The 18,612-nt window shown below is 46.6% G+C and overlaps 3 protein-coding genes across 3 annotated transcripts; 2 read left to right on the forward strand and 1 right to left on the reverse strand.

Annotated features, from left to right (window-relative positions):
- Positions 1-1,864: 1,864 nt before the first annotated feature.
- On the reverse strand, positions 1,865-3,545 carry F5Y00DRAFT_254133 (uncharacterized protein; the record flags this gene model as incomplete). The annotated part of the gene is made up of 3 exons (XM_048010133.1): positions 1,865-3,090; positions 3,201-3,330; positions 3,444-3,545. The coding sequence occupies 3 exons, from the start codon at positions 3,543-3,545 to the stop codon at positions 1,865-1,867; spliced, it is 1,458 nt and encodes a 485-aa protein (XP_047863145.1).
- Positions 3,546-5,528: 1,983 nt separating this feature from the next.
- F5Y00DRAFT_123095 (Metallo-dependent phosphatase) lies at positions 5,529-7,485 on the forward strand. Its single transcript, XM_048004085.1, has one exon. It carries the CDS (start codon positions 5,770-5,772, stop codon positions 6,901-6,903), a length of 1,134 nt encoding a protein of 377 aa, XP_047863146.1. The 5' UTR covers positions 5,529-5,769; the 3' UTR covers positions 6,904-7,485.
- A 7,207-nt stretch (positions 7,486-14,692) lies between these two features.
- On the forward strand, positions 14,693-16,546 carry F5Y00DRAFT_263797 (DnaJ-domain-containing protein; the record flags this gene model as incomplete). The annotated part of the gene is made up of 1 exon (XM_048011559.1): positions 14,693-16,546. One exon carries the CDS (start codon positions 14,693-14,695, stop codon positions 16,544-16,546), a length of 1,854 nt encoding a protein of 617 aa, XP_047863147.1.
- Between the last annotated feature and the right edge of the window lie 2,066 nt (positions 16,547-18,612).

The following is an 18,612-nucleotide window of genomic DNA, read 5'->3' on the forward strand; positions in this document are numbered from 1 at the left end:
GGGCGAAGTGGAATCAATACATGCGGTTCTCGGGTTTTAACCAGGTAGGGTATAGATATAGTGGCAAGTAGACGTAGTATGTGGACCTCAACCGATTCGCGACCGTAATGTGAGCACAAGTACCGTTCGTTTTCCGGAGCCCCCATGCAACAAGTGGTAACGATAGCTGAAACTTTTTCTGGAGGTATGTTTGGTGTTCTGATAGTTCGGTGAAGCGCGTACGTCGCGGCCGGTCGTGGAAGCGATTGAGTATCTGTTTGAACGTATTGGTAATCAGGTATTGATGGCGGCGGTGTTGTTGAACATGCATGTCGCAAGTGATGTAGTCGGAATTAATTAGTAGCAAGGAGTCTTGAATATAGATACGTTGTGTAATATCTGGATAGAATTCTCAACAAACGATCCAGCTAGAATTACTTGTAATGGTTACAGTTTAACTACAACAAGAAGGGGGAAGACATATATTAACGGTTATAAGTCACGAGCCGACGGTTGGTTCCTGGCAGGAACCACATCCATGAACTTTGTTCAAGGAAGAGTATATCAGAACAGTATTAGAGCAGCAGAAGAGCCCACGGGCTAGGCTTGAGTCAAGAATAAAGGCAAGTCTGTTCGCGCCTGCTCAGATAACACTCTGATTCATTGCCCACGAAGATAAATTGACGGACTTACTCTCTCGGGAGCGATATCAAACTATAAATAACTTAACTTATTCTTTCGCATTTGGTAGCAGGTAGGCATACGATTGGCTACCTAGATATACATCTGAAATGTCGTATCATTAATCCACAGATGTCCTCTTTAGATCATATAAACGCCCCTATACCAAAATACACTAGACAGAAAAGGGGGGTTGATGATAACGTTTACGTCTATTGGTCTGCTATATACTACCTAGGCAGATACGGCGGCGCATCTCTGGCGCTTTAGACGTCTAGAGTACTCCCCAGAGGGAACAGAGTTAGAGTATCGCCTGACATAAGACGGAAAAGGGGGAGAGGGGTAGCAAATATAACACTCCCAAATAGCTACGAAGAAATCTATAAATCTCATGACCATAGGCTTATGAATCAATCCTAAGCTTGGAAGTCAAGAGTATCAAATATTGCAAACTGGACATAATTTTATATTCAGTTGAGTTTCTAAGGTAACCCCTAGGTAATGCCAGCCAGGAGGGGTATCTGAAATCACCTAGCTGACCATCACGACTCAACACTTAGTCTCTTCTTATTCTAGTCGCTATACAGGAGCCCTTGCGCACTCAGAAGTCGGCCCAGAACCCGTCTGTCTCCAATCAAAATCCTTGAGACGTCTTCGCTACTTGAAACGAAACAGCAGCGAGGCCCTCGTTGCCCCTGAGCAACACACCAAAATTTGAGAGTAAAATAAAGCAGAGGGCAATTATACAGCAATAAGATCAAATTTGGATGCCAGACTGAGGCAACCTGTGCTCCTTTGATGGATGAACGATTTACACGCCCTTCTTACTCCGGAACGTTCTGTCCAAACCTGCAAACTCCGACAACCTTTTTTTTGCAAGCACCGAAAGAGAATATAATTAAAACATTGAGAAAAGAGTAACTCGTCTGCATTTCCCCGCGGAGATGGCGTCTCGAGAGTAGTGTAGGACCTCGACGAGAAGACGCAGGAAAGATAAAATCTCGATGTGGAAGGCGGTAATCCGAGGACAAAGGAAAATGCGATTAGCATATGCGGTATTGGTAAAATAAAGCAACGCTGGATATGGCCGAGGTGCGAAAGGTCGTAACTTCGTTCAAGTTTAATCTATATCGTTTGCTCACGCGAATGGTCTTCGAGAAGGGGGAGAACCGGAGGGATACCAGTATCAACCATGCTGGGCTGGTTACATAACAACGCAGCAACCGCATCCAGACTTGTTTGGCTTCTCTTCTTCGGGTTCTTCTACCTCTGTTGGCACTCTAGGATTTTGAGTAGCTTGGATTTGAGGTTGTTGAACTGAACGCGGGCTGGCAAGCGGGCTAGCGGCAGGTGTGCCTTGAATCTTGGGCATCGTCGAATAAGAGCTTGTGCCGGGTCGGCTCGTATTATTTGGACTCTTAGCACCGGGTCGTAACGGCCATTCGCCCTGTTGTCCCTCCTCAGTCTCTTTCGGCTTTTCAACCTCCGGGGGTTTTAAGAAACCCTCGTCATTAAGAGGGCGAAATTCCTTGTCATAAATATTTCCGAATTTGCCTTCCTGCTCCCATTTCTCCTGTTGTAACCTCTTTGCGACGGTAGGAAGAAGCTGCTGGTCTGGAGGCAAACGCGGATCGGGTTTATATGCGGAAATCATCCATGGTGGATCGCCCTCTGGCGCAGATTTGGTTACGGATGGTGATAACTCGCCGGATCGGGTGGTTGGTCGTGTAGTAGAACCATTACGAGGAGTCTGACCTGACCGGGTCTTAGGTCGGCCTTGTGAAGTCGTTTTAGTCGGCGCGGTGCCCTTCCTAGCTCCAGTAGAAGTTTTCTTAGGTGATCCTTCCTTAACGGCACGCTTCGTAGGCTGGGTTTTCGAGACATTATCTAGAGCGTTAGAACTACCGCTACGTGACCGTGATTTCGGCAATGAGATTGAAGGATCTTGGTCAGGCATAGGGAAGCCTGGCTTACGCACTGCTGGCGCATCTCGCTCAAGGTAGTCGACGGGAATTGGCGCCGGGCTTATTTTGGCTACTGGAATACGCGACTTGCTGGTATCGCTTCTTACCCAATACTCGCCGGGATCCTCTGCTATCTCCTCGGGAAGACGCAAATCCCAATCCGGACTCTCGATATCGTTAAATATTTCTAGACTCAACTCCGAGTTTTTTCGAGATCTCGCAACTGGACGCTCCGATGCGTCGGTTCCCCGCCGGCGTCCGTTTGCTTTATCCGGGCTACGATCTCGCCTTGGTCTGCTGTGAGCTCTTGGCTTGGGTAGGACAATTCCGGCAGCTTGAAGCTCCTGGTTCTCTATCCTAGCCAACTTATCCCTATGAATCCATTTCGAGTGTTCGTCGTCATCGGGTTCTGAAGGTGAAACATCGGCGTTGGGTCGCTTATGATCGGATGTCGATTTGTTTTGACCTATGTAGATATATACGTTATATTAATAAAATTGTCCCACTAACTTTATGTCTGACGAATATAATGAACATGTGAATTAGCTGGACTCTTTTGATAGAAAACTGACTAACCTTTACTGGGTAGGTAATCATCTGTTGCATAAGGATCGTAGCCAGCGTCCCCATTCGCGATGTAGGAAGGACCTCTCATAGAGCCGTTGGTCTCATGCTTATCTGCAGATAGCTTATGCGACGTGGAGCTCTGAGAGAAAAGGCAAACGTCGTATTAGTTTAGGTTGGCTTAACAGCGACAAATTGGGAATCCATGAACACATCGGATAATTTTCTTGTTGGGCTAAGGGTATAAGGACTTACATCGTGGGAGCCGGAAGATGTGTGATTCCATCTGGAATGATTTGCGTGCGAACTGGTTGTAGTAAGAGTAGCAGTGCCCGAAACCGCCGACATAGCCGCCATTTCAAATATAAATTAAAGGACAGCCAGTATAACGGCGGATTCGTGGAACTTGAGGCACTACCGACCAAATCCAGTTTGACGAAATATAACGAATATAGGAAACTGAAGAGCTGAGCGTGGATTAACGATATAATTTTCTATTCGGGGCTACGTCGTAGCGATGGAAAAATTGAAAAAGCGCGGATGCGGTTGTGATTTTAGCGATGATGATGGCGACGTGGATGTCGATGATAATATGATAATAGGAGAGTTAATCGTAGTGGACGCGTTAAAACAGCAGTCGCCAGCGGCTGTCAGTTTGGATCTGACGAGGATCGCGAGAATAGTAGCTTTAGAAATGAGTGACGAGGAGGAGTTGACCGCGAAAACGAGGTAAAATCAGAGTTAACTCCAATACCTATTGATTCGTTGTATCCTAACCAAGCTCCTAGAAGTCGTCCACGACGGACCGAACGACATAGACAAAATGCGCAATCCGTCTCTTTTCCCCTTGCCGTTAATACTATCAAGTTGTAAGGCAACCAGTTGGTTGCCAGTGCTCGACTCGACTCGGCTTCCAACCTCTACACGTACAGGTACACTCGATACACTCGATCCCTTTCACGCACACGCACACGCCCTGGTTTCGATCCAATGGGGCAATTACTTTCATGGGAATGCGCGCTCCTAAGGGAGATAAGCAGGTGACGGTGACGAGAAAGAAAAGAGGACGCAGAACGGTAGTGGCTGGGATTAGATTGGATAGATTGGGAGGTGTTAAGGAGCCGTCGTGGCCGTGGCGTGGCAGACTTGCAGAAGCAAATAATGTGGTCCAGGGCTTGGAAGTTCGGGGACTGTCGATTTGACGATTTGACGATAGGAAAACGATGAGATGCATTCGGAAAGGGGATTGGTCGACTTGCTCTCATTTGAGCGATTCATTAAGCTTTGAACCTTGAAATGTCCCACTTAGGTCAAGGTCGGTGGTTGGTTGGCTAAGGCAAACTTCCACGCATAAAGTTCTCATTTAGGTACATACCGGGGACTTCCTAGGGGTACACGTACATACTGTATTATCGCATGTGATGACCTACATTTACATAGTATAGGAGGTACCTAATGGAAGAGGTACAGATTAGGTACATAAATTCCTTAAGGTTGGCAGCTCCGGTCGGGTGAACACATGCAGAGGTCATGCGCGTACGTACGTTCTTTACATGTACAAAATATCTAATATGAAGAGATTCAATTGACAGAGGTAAGGTTCTCGATACGATGGATGCGTACCTACTTCCAAGACCTTACATACCTCGCTACTAAGGTAGCTATATCGACGTATCATTCTAGAAAAGAAGCTTAAAATTCAGTCTTATCTCTTTCATAATTTAGGTTAGCAAAGTTACTCTTTACTAATAAGACTTCTATCTCGAATCTCGCTAGGCTAATATTATGCACGAAAAAAAGAAGAAAAAAGAAGGTGAACACCCAGAGCTCGGACTGCCCCTGAATTTAATAAATGGCACTGTGAAATGCAACATTAGAATACCATGCTAAGACTTAACTTGGCAAGGTTCGGTAGGATCTTAGCCGCTTCATTGGTATTATGCTACCATCGGCGCGGGGTTGACAAATGACATATTAATATATTCGCACTGTATATAACATCCGTTTCTCCCGCTATCTATACAGTTTAAAGCTAGTGTCGTAGACTGTACGTATTCTAGAATACCTTCAATGCAACCCAGCCCTGCCTTTTTCGACATATGCACATTTTTAATACGGGTCCAAAGTTTAAGCAGCTAACACGGGTAATCCACTAAAGAACCCACTAAGACACCCGTACACTGCCTGTTATTCTGACATTCTAAGAACACACGAATATCATAACTCAATCCTCCACCATCATCATCAACCTCAAATAGAAAACATAGCAACTAACGGATGCCGAATTCCTTAGGCACCTGTGTACAATACCTAAATTCGGTTATAGCTACCTATATCTCTCAATTAGAGAATCATCACTATTGCATTCTCTGATTTACCTATTTCCTTTCCTTTCCTTCTCTTTTCATTAAAAAGCAAATTCATTCTTCAACGTTGTCTAGGTAGGCAGCCGTCATGACTTAAGCTAGTATATATGTAGGTCTTATCGCGTTAGGGCGCTTAGGCAAATTACTTTAATAATCTATAAGATTCGGCGAAGCCCGACGGCACAAAAAGCACTGCTCCTTGAATCTCCAACAGCATGGGCGACTCATCCGTGTCCTCTTCCAAGGTCCCACAGCGGACTCGACGAACGCGCTTTGTCTGTATATCAGACACACACAACTGCACAGTGAAACTTCCAAAGGGTGATGTGCTTATTCATTGCGGAGACCTCACGAACCAGGGAAGTTTCGGTGAGCTATCGAAGCAAGTGGCGTGGCTTGAGAGAGCCAACTTCGAATGCAAGCTAGTTATTGCTGGGAATCATGATGTTACACTCGATACCAATTTCTTCGAGCAGTATGGAAACTATATTCCTAATGACAATCCCCAAAATCCCATTGACTGCCGCAACTTATTGACACAATCAAACTCGCTCATCTATCTCGAGCATTCGAGTTACACCGTCAAACTCACCTCCCCATCCGGGCCGGGGACCACCTTCAATGTATTTGGCTCTCCCTACATTCCCGACTGTGGGATGTGGGCCTTTCAATATTCAAGAAGGGATCCCGCACTTGCTGAGAATATATGGAGTGATATCCCACTCGATACCGATATACTCATTACTCACGGACCGGCGCGTACACACAGGGATGAGTCTCGTGGAGACGCGCTAGGTTGCGAGAGTCTGCGGCAAGCGTTATGGCGAGTACGACCGCGCATTGCACTCTGCGGGCATGTCCACCAAGCCCGGGGCGTAGAGCGTGTTCGTTGGGACCTGTCGAACAAATTTGTGCGGTACAAAGAGTTGGAAAGCAATTATCAGTGGGAGGACCCCGGCGTGGGGAACGAAAAGAACTGCCTAGTCGATCTCACCACTAAGGGCGGTATGCCCTTAGATAATGATGGCAGCAAGGTCTCACTATCATCAACTCCAACAGCGTATACGGCTGACGAACCTGCGAAACAGAATACGAGAGAAATTGCAACCAACATGGAAGCCGTGCTGACAGAAGGAGCGAATCCCGGCATCGGGACCCGTGGTCTTAGTGGGAATCCGGCATCCGCTCGGAGTGATGGACCAGCGCTAGCCGGGCGTCTCGGGCGCAGGGAGACATGCATTGTAAACTGCGCCCTCCAGCAAGCCAACTATCCGCATTCCGGACCACGAATGCTACACAAGCCTATTGTGATTGACATCGACCTCCCTGTCTGGGGCGATGCTTCTTGAGCATTTAGCTGCCCCGAACTTCCCGGGTGTGGTTGCTTTCGTATACGCGTATTGAGGCCATGCTAGACGGCGCCCCATAAACAGGCACGTACAGGTGGTAGGCAGGGACGACTTAGGCTTTTCGAGCGGCTCAATTCTTGTTGCCTTTGGTTATGAAATATCATATTCGTCACAGACTGTCCATTTGTGCAACTCTTTTCTACTTGTGTAAGTCCAATGCGGTTTTTTTTTTTACCTGCGCTTTTTACCTGCCGAGCCTTCGCAGGCTATTGCGACGAATGAAGAAACAGCAGCCTTTTGAATGGCCGTAGGGCATCCTATATACGCAATCACGACAAGAGGCCTCCCATAGCTTAGTGCCAGTCTGCACCGTCATTCTTGTCCCAAAGTTGTATCTGTCTTGGATTTTTACGTGTCACGCGCAAAAAAAATAACGCCACCATGTTGGTAGTCAGTATGTCTCGGGTTTACGCTTGCAAACGTTCTTAATTTTGTAGCCTTCAGGCACATGTGCGGACTTCATCAGCCTAAGGTACTATAAGTGTTACGGGCTGATGGATGCCAAGATATAGCTACCTTCTATAATCATATTCATCTTATGCCTTCAAGCTACGATCAGCCATATCTATTTACGCTGCTTAGTCTAAGATAGGGGTCCTTTTGAAGGAATAATCACCGCCTCGATTGAATAGCTGAATGTTAAGCTAGAGCTGAGGTCAGACACGCCCATCATCCATCCCTCAATATCGTTCCTCTTTAGGAATAACAGACTATAATCCTAGAAGCATACAAACTATGCAAGGCAAGACTGGAAAGCAATGCATAGGCATAGCTTTACGGGACCCCGGCAGGCTATCCTATCCAACCACAATATACGATTTTTGGCTCTTGTAGTTAGATATGTACCTACCTCTACTAGTAATGGACGGCTGCTCCAATCGGTGTTTGATTGCATTGATTACATCTTATAGTATGTACTACCGTAATTCAAGGAGAGGGAAGATCGCAGGAGTTCTACGCCTTCTATCCTACGTCCGATAGCCGGTATGTATGTAGGCTCTGCTTCCAACAAAGCCGCGACAATCAGTGTCACACTTAGACTGCAAGACAGCGGGCGGTCCAATCGCTGGCTGGATAATTGGCTATGAACCCACCCGCGTGCTTTTATGTAGTTTATTTCGCAAGTAAATATGGAGTAGCTAAAGTCCCTATCTAGACTTCTTATTGCTTCTGATGCAGTAGCGGCTGCTAGCCATGGACATATGTATGCAGGATTGTACGGGGACATGAAGGACCCTGATCAAGCCAGGGTCAACAATGTACTGGATACGAGAAGCAAGATGTTCAAATGCGGGGAAGATTACTTCAAGTTGCGCCAGGAGAAAGCGAAAGGGAGTGAATCCGGGCATCAAAAGTCTTGGGCCAGCTATATAATACTTGGGTAGATATTAGTTACCTCCTAGGGTTGACATTGTTATAGGGTCTGTCATTTTTTCTCAGTCATCGTACGAAGATGTGTGCGTGACTATATTGTTAGCAGTAGCACTTTTTCCCCTAGAGCTTTTTGGTAGGATAGGGCGCTTCGTTGTGTGATAATAACAACCAATGGTAATTCTATCTCGTCGTGTATGCTGAATTTCTACCTATCACGATGCTAAGGGTGGGGGTTAAAGGAAGCTTGCATCTGCAGCTATCCAATATCTCCGAATAGACAATGTAACAGAATACTCAATTCAGTTAAGTAAATGCATATAAAAATGCAGTAGACAAATAACAGAGAGGACATCCCCTGGGCCCCTGCTTCTTGGTTAGCGGGGTCTTTGCCAATGCGAGTGACCGGACTCAGCCAAGAGCTCTGAATGGCTCGCGAAAAGATGCATTTGCAAATACTAGTGAAGATGGATGGGGACAAGACCTGCTTAATCTACCTATTACAATGCACAATGCTATTATATGTAGAGCAGACGAGATGAAGGAACGAGCAAGCAGGAAGCACTGCATGTCCAAAAAGATCGGGGAGCTATGTATAATCCTTAAGAGGTAGCTTCACCTACTAGCAATACACATTAGTTCTCCTTCACCGACCGGAAGTGATAGCTATCATGCATCGTGTTGCAGGATGAGCGGGAAATCGACAGGCACACCTCCCGAAGAGCTGGTCTCGCACTAACTAGCATACCCGCCGGTTTCTTGTCACGTTGAAAGATCTTCTAGGATCATCCATCCAGTTAAGCGGGCGGTGCCGTAGATGACGACGATAAGCTTGCTCATCAGGGGTCTTTTTTGAAGCTTCATTAGCTCCTAATAAGCTCAGAAAGTTTTTGGGAGCGATCTCGTGCTAGTTACCAGTCATTCCCCTCTTGAAGCAACAAGAAGACAAGCTTATCTATCGCTCATTCGTGCATATGGCTTGACGATCTGACGATGAACTCATCATCGACCCCGCCCCCGCCTCATACGTAGGTAGCGAGAAGGACGATCGTGGGGACAAGCAAGGATAATCACGCACATCATCCCGATATGAAACAGATCGGAAAGATTTACTAGCAGCAGGACGATAGCTTATAAGCAGCCTTTAAAGTAATCAGATAGATAATTATCTGTTCCATCGAGTCCTGTCGGCCTTTTTAAACTAATCCCCACGGCGAGAGATATCTTGGTTAAGAGGGGAGGCGACCCAAAAGACCCGAGACAGGTCCTTAGTTTAATAGACGAGCAACTCGATTCGCTACTAGAGTTGCTAGAAGCTGCATCATCGGTCATCCCTGAGCTCCCACACGTTGACCGCCGAGACTGGCTCAACGTGCTTCGTAGTGGAGTTCCAGACGAACCAGTCGAGCAGAGCCCGGCAGAAAAGCTAGCCAAATTCGTCTCCCTGAAAGCCACGAGAACGGAAAATCAAACGTAGACCCACGAGCATTCGGACTATGTACTATATTGTATTTATTTATGTAGGACGACACAAGGCCGATATAGACCGTCTATCGATATCTTGATGTAGTTACGCTCTCCGGTAGGTCTTTGACTTGGTCCACATCGTCGATTGAACTCGGCCAGTCCAACACTCTGGCCAGTGGCCGAGGCGTGGGCTTGTTCCATGGCATCGATTCGTATCCACCAAATGACGGATCATTGGTCTAGAGTAGGGTCCCAGTTCAGATCCCTTATTAGCTACTTCACCCTCCCTTTCCTAAGCCAATCCTTCCCGTCTGACCTTAAGACTACCTCATCTTACCACACCATCCCTGATAATTCGTGGCCAGATGCTGAAGCCTCGTGCAACCTACTTCCATGCAGGCTCGTGAAATGGGAGCGTTGCGAGCCGTAAGCTGCTTATAGATCGTGATCACGCCTCCTCACCATAGCAGCCGCACACCATCTTCTTTACCATGCTTTCTACAATACTGACCCATGCCCCATGCGGCACTCCAAACGTACCTGCTTTTATGTTAAGCATCGATTGGTTCCCGATTCCGTAGAGGGACCACATAAGCAGCCAACCTATTCTCTTTAGATGCGAGTGTGACAAGCAACTTTGCAGCTAGTCCTTGATAGTCGATGCAACCGAAAAGCATTAGCATGGTACTGTGGACTGAATTAACTGGTCGACGGCCGCGGGACCCATTGAGTCTCCTGCGCCTATCACCAGTTTAAACTTGGAGCACATAGGCTGGATTAATCCAATAGGCGCGAATCGCTATGAATTACCAATAGGGACTTCCAAGTTTGGGAATCTATAAAGGATATATGTACCTATCTAGGTATCACCTGGCTGCGGGATGAGGACCAAAGGGGAAAGGTATTGTATCCGTCACGGCCATACGATAACGGCCAAGTCGCTATTGTCCTCATGCCTTAATTGTTCTAGGATCTTTGAGAATGCCACGGATCGGTCGGTTTGGATGATGAAGAGATAACCCTAGTTGCATTACAGCTAAAGGTCATATGAGAGGGCGTTACTATCGTGGCCCAATTCGCAATGAGCGCGAACCTGTAAGAACAGGCATCGTTCGGATGAACCCAGGGATAGATGATCATAGCATAACTACCAATATAACTGGTCAAACTTCCCGACTAATAATCCGTCCTGCTACCGGACTCGAGGGTCTATCATCTAACCTAGTTCCTAGTTGGACAGAGACATGTAGAGTTGCTGCTATGAATATAATAGATCCAAGAATGGCTGTACGGCAAGTCAATGCGACAAACATGCTATTATTTAGTACTCTAACATCCGTCTCAAACTGTCGCGCCATCGACATATACTGTTAGTCAATAAATCATAACGGATCTCTTGCGAATACCTAGGTATTGTACCTAAGGTAGCATAGAACGTAAAACAAGTCATTGGCGCGGCTGTGCTTTTACTATTCAATGCTCACCACTAAACCCAAGTCCTCGCTGTCTATCACAGCCTGGTTCCTCACAATGGTGTCTAGTGCAGTCTTATTTCTATTTTATTACTTTGTGAACTTGACTTTTTGATATACTAGCAACTGGAGCTTTATCGAATATTTTCTTGATCGATCACCTTCTAATATTGTTTCCTGCATTGCTACTGTAAAATTTGATCACCAATATGTATACACAACAATAACACAATAAGCTAGAGGAAAAGAGCGGCTGCAGGAGACGGGTATATCAACCTTCACCGCTGGTTTCGAAACCGGGTGATACCAAGACTCTTCATACAGAGTCTTGCATACATACGTTAAATACATACACAGCTGCATAGGCTTTGATAGAGAGGTATTGTACAATGCTAAGATTCGTCTATGCCCCCATAGCATCCTGAATAAATCCTCTCTGACCGAAGCTCGGTATCCCGCCCAAGCCTATGTCAGCGACCTAATATATCGTTCCGTATTCTAGAAAAAAAAAATAAGTAAAGATCGTATTCAAGAATACGCATCGGATCTCTGATCCGCTTCTGTTGAAATTCGCCATCGCCGTGTTTATTGCCACCTCTCCGAGTAACCCAACATCTCGACTTACACGGAGGTAGGGGGAGGTCCATCCTAGAGCTATTGGTTGACGAGGAGCCAAGCTGGCGATCGCAAACGCAACTCCCTAGCTACGGACCAGCAATACCAGCAGGACGCAGGATAGCATCGCATCTACCACACACTCGACCGTCCTTTACCCAGTTACGAATTGTCCAACATATTTCGATTCATGAGTTCCATTGTCGTCACCCTCGAGAGCGCGATTTTTTTCTAATAAGTCACATCTCAACTTTTATACCTTACTTTATACCTTTAACTGCGATCACTCGTCACCCTTCACCGCATTGGCCGGCTTGCGTACAGTTGCATCCAACAATTCTTTTTTAACAGCCCAAAGTTACCTACTTACATATATCTCATCCGTCATTGCCATCATTATTCAGGTTCTTTCTCTTCCATTACTTCATTATCCGGGCATCTTTTTTATTTATTAATACATACCTATCGACTCATACGCTGGCTCTTCGCGAGTTTGCCCCCACCAACTTTGGCCCGGACCATTTTCTTAACTACCTATGTAACTGGCCAATACTACATATTCCCGCTCTTATTCTATTCGTCTCATTCGGACGCTGGACATCCCGTGAGAGATTATCTACCTAACGTATCTAAACCAACCTATCTTACTTTACGGATCGCCCTATACCACGATATTTACCTACTTACCTTAGGTACTTACTTACATACGACATACGACATACTGCACACCACATATTACATTCTACCACGCAGGGTAATACATAGGACCTACATCAAAGACTGGTATTACCTAAGATTTCCGGCCAACTTGCATAATTGGTGTCTTTCGACTCCCCCCCGCGACATTTCGCTGGGCATTTCCGACGTAGTGTAATCCGGTTCCTGACTCCCCCTGGTGAATTCTGCGCGAGACACTCGGCGAGAACGACAGGTGACGGGACGGAGAGAAAGACAAGAGAGACGATACAACGTTTGACCAGGTGATTAATTACCTATTTACCGTTTACCGCCATTTTTCACCGAGGGGCATTACTATTGCCGTACATTATTCGGAACTTGTGACTGTCGACTTTGCCGTTGATTCCGTTCCCGTCCATTCCGTTCCATCGTCTCGTCCGTTCTTATTAGTTCAACACACCTCTTTGATACCTTAATACATAGGTACATCTCAAGTACCCTTTTCCGGGTACTTGTCGGTGACATTACGGGGTACTTCGGTTCAACACTATTGTGCCACGTTGAAGAAAGTCTCTCGGTCTCCGCTGTATTGTACAATACATACGCGATACAATACAATATCCACTGTTACAGCGCAGTAGCCGAGAGGTGCAGTGCAGTTATAGTGGAGTTAGTTTACAGGGAGAGCTGGCCTGTCCCCGTTTACCGTCGACTTCCATTTTCAACGTATTAGACTTAAACCTACGGCATCGTACAATACCCTAAAGAATCAAAGGGAGCAGCCCCACCTGCCTATAGGGACTTACCACCTGAGCAACCAACCTAAGGTTGCTAAGGTACCTAAGGTACCTAGCGAATTACGGGTACATCGGTACACGGTTAGGTACTTGTCATACCTACCTGATTTTGGTGTTAGCAATAGGTACCGTACCCCCAAAGAAAGTCCCCTAGGTTTTCTCCCCTCTCTTGCCTCTTCAGGCGTGTTTCCCCCCCCTCTAGACCTTCCCCAGCAGCCCAGTAGCCTAGACAGGCCAACGAAAGCACGCTAAAGAAGAACCGGACCGCCCGCTTGTCATCAGGAGGAGGACCAGACGATCCCTTTTCTGGTTCCCATCAGGCGAATCCTAAAAAATCCGCCATCGTCCGTCGCATCGTCTCGTCAATCCCCTCCCATTTAGCCCCATAGAAAGTGGCTAGAGTGGCCAGGAGTGGCTACACTACTTTTTGTTAGCGCAGTCTGTTGTTAGCGGTACCTACATACAGGTAACATTTCATTTTTTTGACCCTTAGGTACGATACGATCTACCCGTCTGGTATTCCTAAAAAAGAGCCAATTCGTCAAGCCTCAAATAAACGATAAACGTCCTTGTCACCTTGTCACTTTTTGTCAATTTGTCACTTTGTCACTACCTAAGCCCATACTATTCTAAGAGTTCCCCCATCTTGCATCCCCCCGTCTATCTATCATCAACATCACCCCTTCACATACCCCCTCCTTCTCATATTCACTCTCACCCTCACTCTCTCTCCTTTTTCCAAGTTCTCAATCTGCAATTCGCATTCCGTGACCTCATCAAACCACCATTTACCCAACTGTGTTGACACACACGCCATTCTTCCACAAGACCGACCATTCTCCGTTCGCCAAAGTGATGGTCCGTCATTCGAATTACCTAGTCGTAGTCAGTTCTTAATTGAATCTGACTTCTGACTTCTTTATATTTATTCTTCTTCTCCTTTTCGTTTCCAGATCGAGCCTCGTGCAACTACAAACGGCCATTGTATTAATTTACCATTTTATTGTCATTGTCATTGCGACTATCGCTACTATTGCTACCATTGCTACTACCATTGCTATCATTGCAACTATTACGTTCAATCTATCACTATTTATTCTCCATCTTACGAGTCTGCGTCTCAAGTCGGAATCCCGATCTACTACCTTCACCGCAGTCCCGCCTACATATGCAATAATTCTCCACTTTCTCTCGTCACCGTCTTTTCTCGTCGTCCCAGCGACTATTACCAAACAACAAATCCACCAAGCTGTACTTCTTCTTTAGGACCGTTGCGACACGCCTCCTTCTTTCACTTCACCACCTCTACAGCTACAACTCTTCAACATCATGTCGTCCCTCCCGCCTGACCCATACAAAATCCTCGGTGTATCCAAAGACGCTCAACTATCAGAGATCCGATCTGCCCACCGGAAGCTGGTGTTGAAATGCCATCCTGACAAGGTCCAAGACCCCAAGCTCAAGGAAGAGAAGCAGAAGGAATTTCAGCAAGTCCAACAGGCTTACGAACTTCTAAGCAACGAGGCCGAACGGACCAAATACGATGATAAAGTCAAACTCGAAGAGCTGAGAAGAGACAAGGGAATGACGTCGACCTCAACGTCGTCTCCTCGTACTTCAAAGCGTTCTGAAACCAAATATCATTTTGACGTTCGCGAAGCCGAACCACGGTCTACAACATTTGCTGGCTCACCTAGCTCCCACAATGTCTATGGCCATACACCCCCATCCCGCTCCTGGGACGAAGACATACATGCTAGGAAATTTGATGAGAAGGCTCGTTACGCAAGGAAGACGGCGAGCTATGAGTATGAGAGAGAGAAGCCATCTAGGAAAGAGGAGGAGCGTCGGAGACGAAGAGACGAAGAAGAATGGAACCGCGAGAAGGACAAGGCAAAGGAAAGAGAAAGGGAAGAGCGGTTAAGGGAGCGCGAGCATCGAGAACGTGAAGCGGTAAGAGAAAGAGAGAGAGAGAAGGAGGCGGCTAAGAAGGAGAAAGAACGGCGCAAAGACGATCGAAAGGATGACAAGAAGCGATCCGACAAGGACCGTCGCAAAGAATCCGAAGATAAGCATCGCCGTCACAAGTCTCCTTACATAGAAGTATGCCCAGACGATCAAGAAGAGGTCATCTATACGACGTCATCTTCTAAGTCGGAGAAGAAGAAGCCCAGTAGCAGTCGAAAGTATGAAGAGGTACCCAGTGCCCCCCCGCCTCGGGAAACAAGTCGTCCACCGCCGCCGACCACAGAGCGCGAAAGGAAGAATTCGGAAACTTTGGAGTCTGCGATTCGGTACCTGAGCAGATCCGGTGGGAAGCCACCAACTCTCAACCGGGCGCAGACATATCATCCGGAATTCTCGGTTCGACATATCGCTCCGATCGCCGTGCCAACGCCGCCGCCAGCTGCTACTTCGGCGTTTGCACCTCCACCTATGGCCAATCCTAGGGATGTACCATTGGATGAAGACCCTATGAAGAGGCCTTCGACAAAGCCTCGTCGCATGTCGCATGATACCCCTCGTTCTTCGAAGGAGAAATCCCAGAAGAAGACGTCGTCTCGAGAGGCAATTATTGTGGATGCATCTCCAACATCTGCCACTGCCACTGCCCGAGTAATACCTTCTTTTCAGAAATCTCCCTCTGTGCCAATACCCATACAGAGCGATTCGCACCGAGGTCCGCCTCTGAGCCGCTCAAATACTGACAATTACTCTCGGCCGCCTCCTGCACCCGGTCTAGAACGTGCATCGACTTGGATGCCAGGCTCCAATTTAGGACGAGACCAGGGTCGTTCGCGCCATACTCGCCTCTATTCAGACGAGTCCTCAGATGACGATCGAGACCGGCGGCATCGTCGTGGTCGGCGTACACAGTCCCCGGAGGTCATGACGCAGTCCACCAAGCGATATACGGTAGACTCAAGCAGGAGGGTTATCCCAGTACAGGAGCACTATTTCGCAGAAGATACACCTAGGAGCTCGAAGAAGACGTCTTACAACATGCCCAATAGCTCCGCACGCCGTGCGGAACCTCGGCCGAGTTATTATGTGCATGAAAGCTTTGAGGATGAGGTGCAGGCGCCATTCCCGAATGTCAAGTATGCGACCACGTTCGAACCCGAAGACATTAAGTATACCGATGTTCCTCACTCGACATTCCGGGAAGAGGTGTTCACATAATAGCTTCGACAAGTTGCAATTGAATTTGAACCCAATCAACGCTTTCAGCTCCGACGAGATTTGTCGGTAGCAAGTAACCTATCATTGTTTTGATGGATAACGAATATTGCGGCTTGCCATAATCACATATTTATGATCGAGGTTTTTTCCATCGCTATTCTATTTCATATTTTCCACGGCTCGGGTTCGGCGTTCTCGGTAGCTTGGGCGTTTTTCGATACAGTGCCCGTTAAAGAAACTTTTCGAAATACAGTAACGACTTGATGTTTTTTTCAACGGTCTCGAAGAAGCGAGATGGAGACAAGTTGGAAGAGATTCCGTTTTGGGGGTGTCGCATGGAATTTTCCGAGGGGTGAGCGTGGGCTTTTATGATTCGACTAGGCTTACATTTCGACGGATAGCTCGTTAGGTTCCCTCCACGCGAGGCAAATTAACCTTCTGAGGCTCAATTGTTGCCTGAGCACGAGCTTATGGCACAACCTCCCTTTGCCGTGTACACCGAACTCGGTCAGCCAATCACAAAGCTTCATAAACCATCTCACCTGCCTACCTCCTTGGCCCCCAATAGCGAACAAGCTTGCCGTCTTCGCCTCTCCAGGGCCCATGAGTTTTACGAGAGATGTTTTCTGTTTTTTGGATTTTCGTTCTTTATGATCATTTCCCTACAATCTTACGTTTTATATATATATACACATAACTTGCATATTGAGGAGCGAGAAACCAGGAACCAGGCTGGTCGGGAGTGGGTTCTTTTTTTTCTTCCGTGATGGATCGAAGCATGACGCTGTTGATGTCTTTTTTATCATTGGTTATGTCATCCCTTCGTTCATTTACGAGGCGTTCTGTAGTCAAGGAAGGGTGGGAGCATTCGCGGCAGCTGGGTGGGAGGATATGACGATAGTTTGCCGCGCCCGACGGAGGTTACGCATATGAAGATACAGATGTACGCGACGAAATGCCATCGTATGGATGAAAATACATGTTAGCAAGGGCCTATTGCTCTCATCGCCTAGAATACTTTGGTGCTATTGTGCCAAATGACGTGGCCTTGATTACTCTTGTCCTGTCTAATTTAAGAATAGATTGCATAAAATAGTTTGTCTTGTGACTTCAACGTTAACGAAAGCCATATGCCACATATATATAAAGAGGTACCTTGCTAAGTAATTGGCATTATCTCTAAGCAGTCAGCCCTAGACTACGCCTATTAAGCGGAATCTGTTTCCATACGATACTGTATTGTAGATTATGATAAGAGCCCCTGTGAGTCTCGTCTTCGCAAATATCTACGATGATAAGATTCCAAAGGAGACACTGTAAATGATAAGATAGTTTGCAACCTGCCCGGTATTGGAATTTAATCGTCTCTCTTTACTGTTTTTATTACCTCTAGAAATCATGTACCTACCTCCTAAGATTTAATATTTGATGAAAATAAAAAATTGTCTGGCCTCCACAAATATACCAGAGCAAACCATCTCAGCCGCTCTTTCACGTACGTTCTCGTATGATATTCTACCCAACCTTAGTATGATGGGATTTAATCAGATCACAAGGTATATTTCTAATTCAACCTAATATTATTTTTTCGTTCTGCCTACTCGATGCTTTTGAAAGTCAACATAGTACCAAGTGCTATGAAATATTATTAAATAACAATTTGAACCTATTCAACTACAAAGCCCCTCCATTTTCTGCCCAGAAAGGCGTCCAAATAACTGGCGCACCTCTACTAACAATTATCCCGATAGGTGCGCTACATTTTTTTAACGGCCTTCTGCTTCCCTCCGAACTCTTTCCTCTTATAAGGTGACTCGGGAGACCGGACTCCGGAGCGAGGGCCGATAGCCGATATCCTCGGAGCTCAAGAATGCCCGGGGGGTCTTCAATTCGGAAGATCTCGATGACCTGATTTTTCTAGTTTCTTTCTTATTCTTCCTTTTTCGTTGCATCTTGTGTTGTTCGCCGCACGGGCGCTTTGACGTCGTCGGATACCGACTCGGCTCGCACACGTAACATTGCCTGCATGCCTTACACACATACATACCTAACCTACGTAGCTGGCT

The sequence above is a fragment of the Daldinia vernicosa genome, assembly GCF_022497035.1.
Source record: "Daldinia vernicosa strain CBS 139.73 unplaced genomic scaffold F5Y00scaffold_36, whole genome shotgun sequence".
Lineage (NCBI taxonomy): Eukaryota > Fungi > Ascomycota > Sordariomycetes > Xylariales > Hypoxylaceae > Daldinia > Daldinia vernicosa.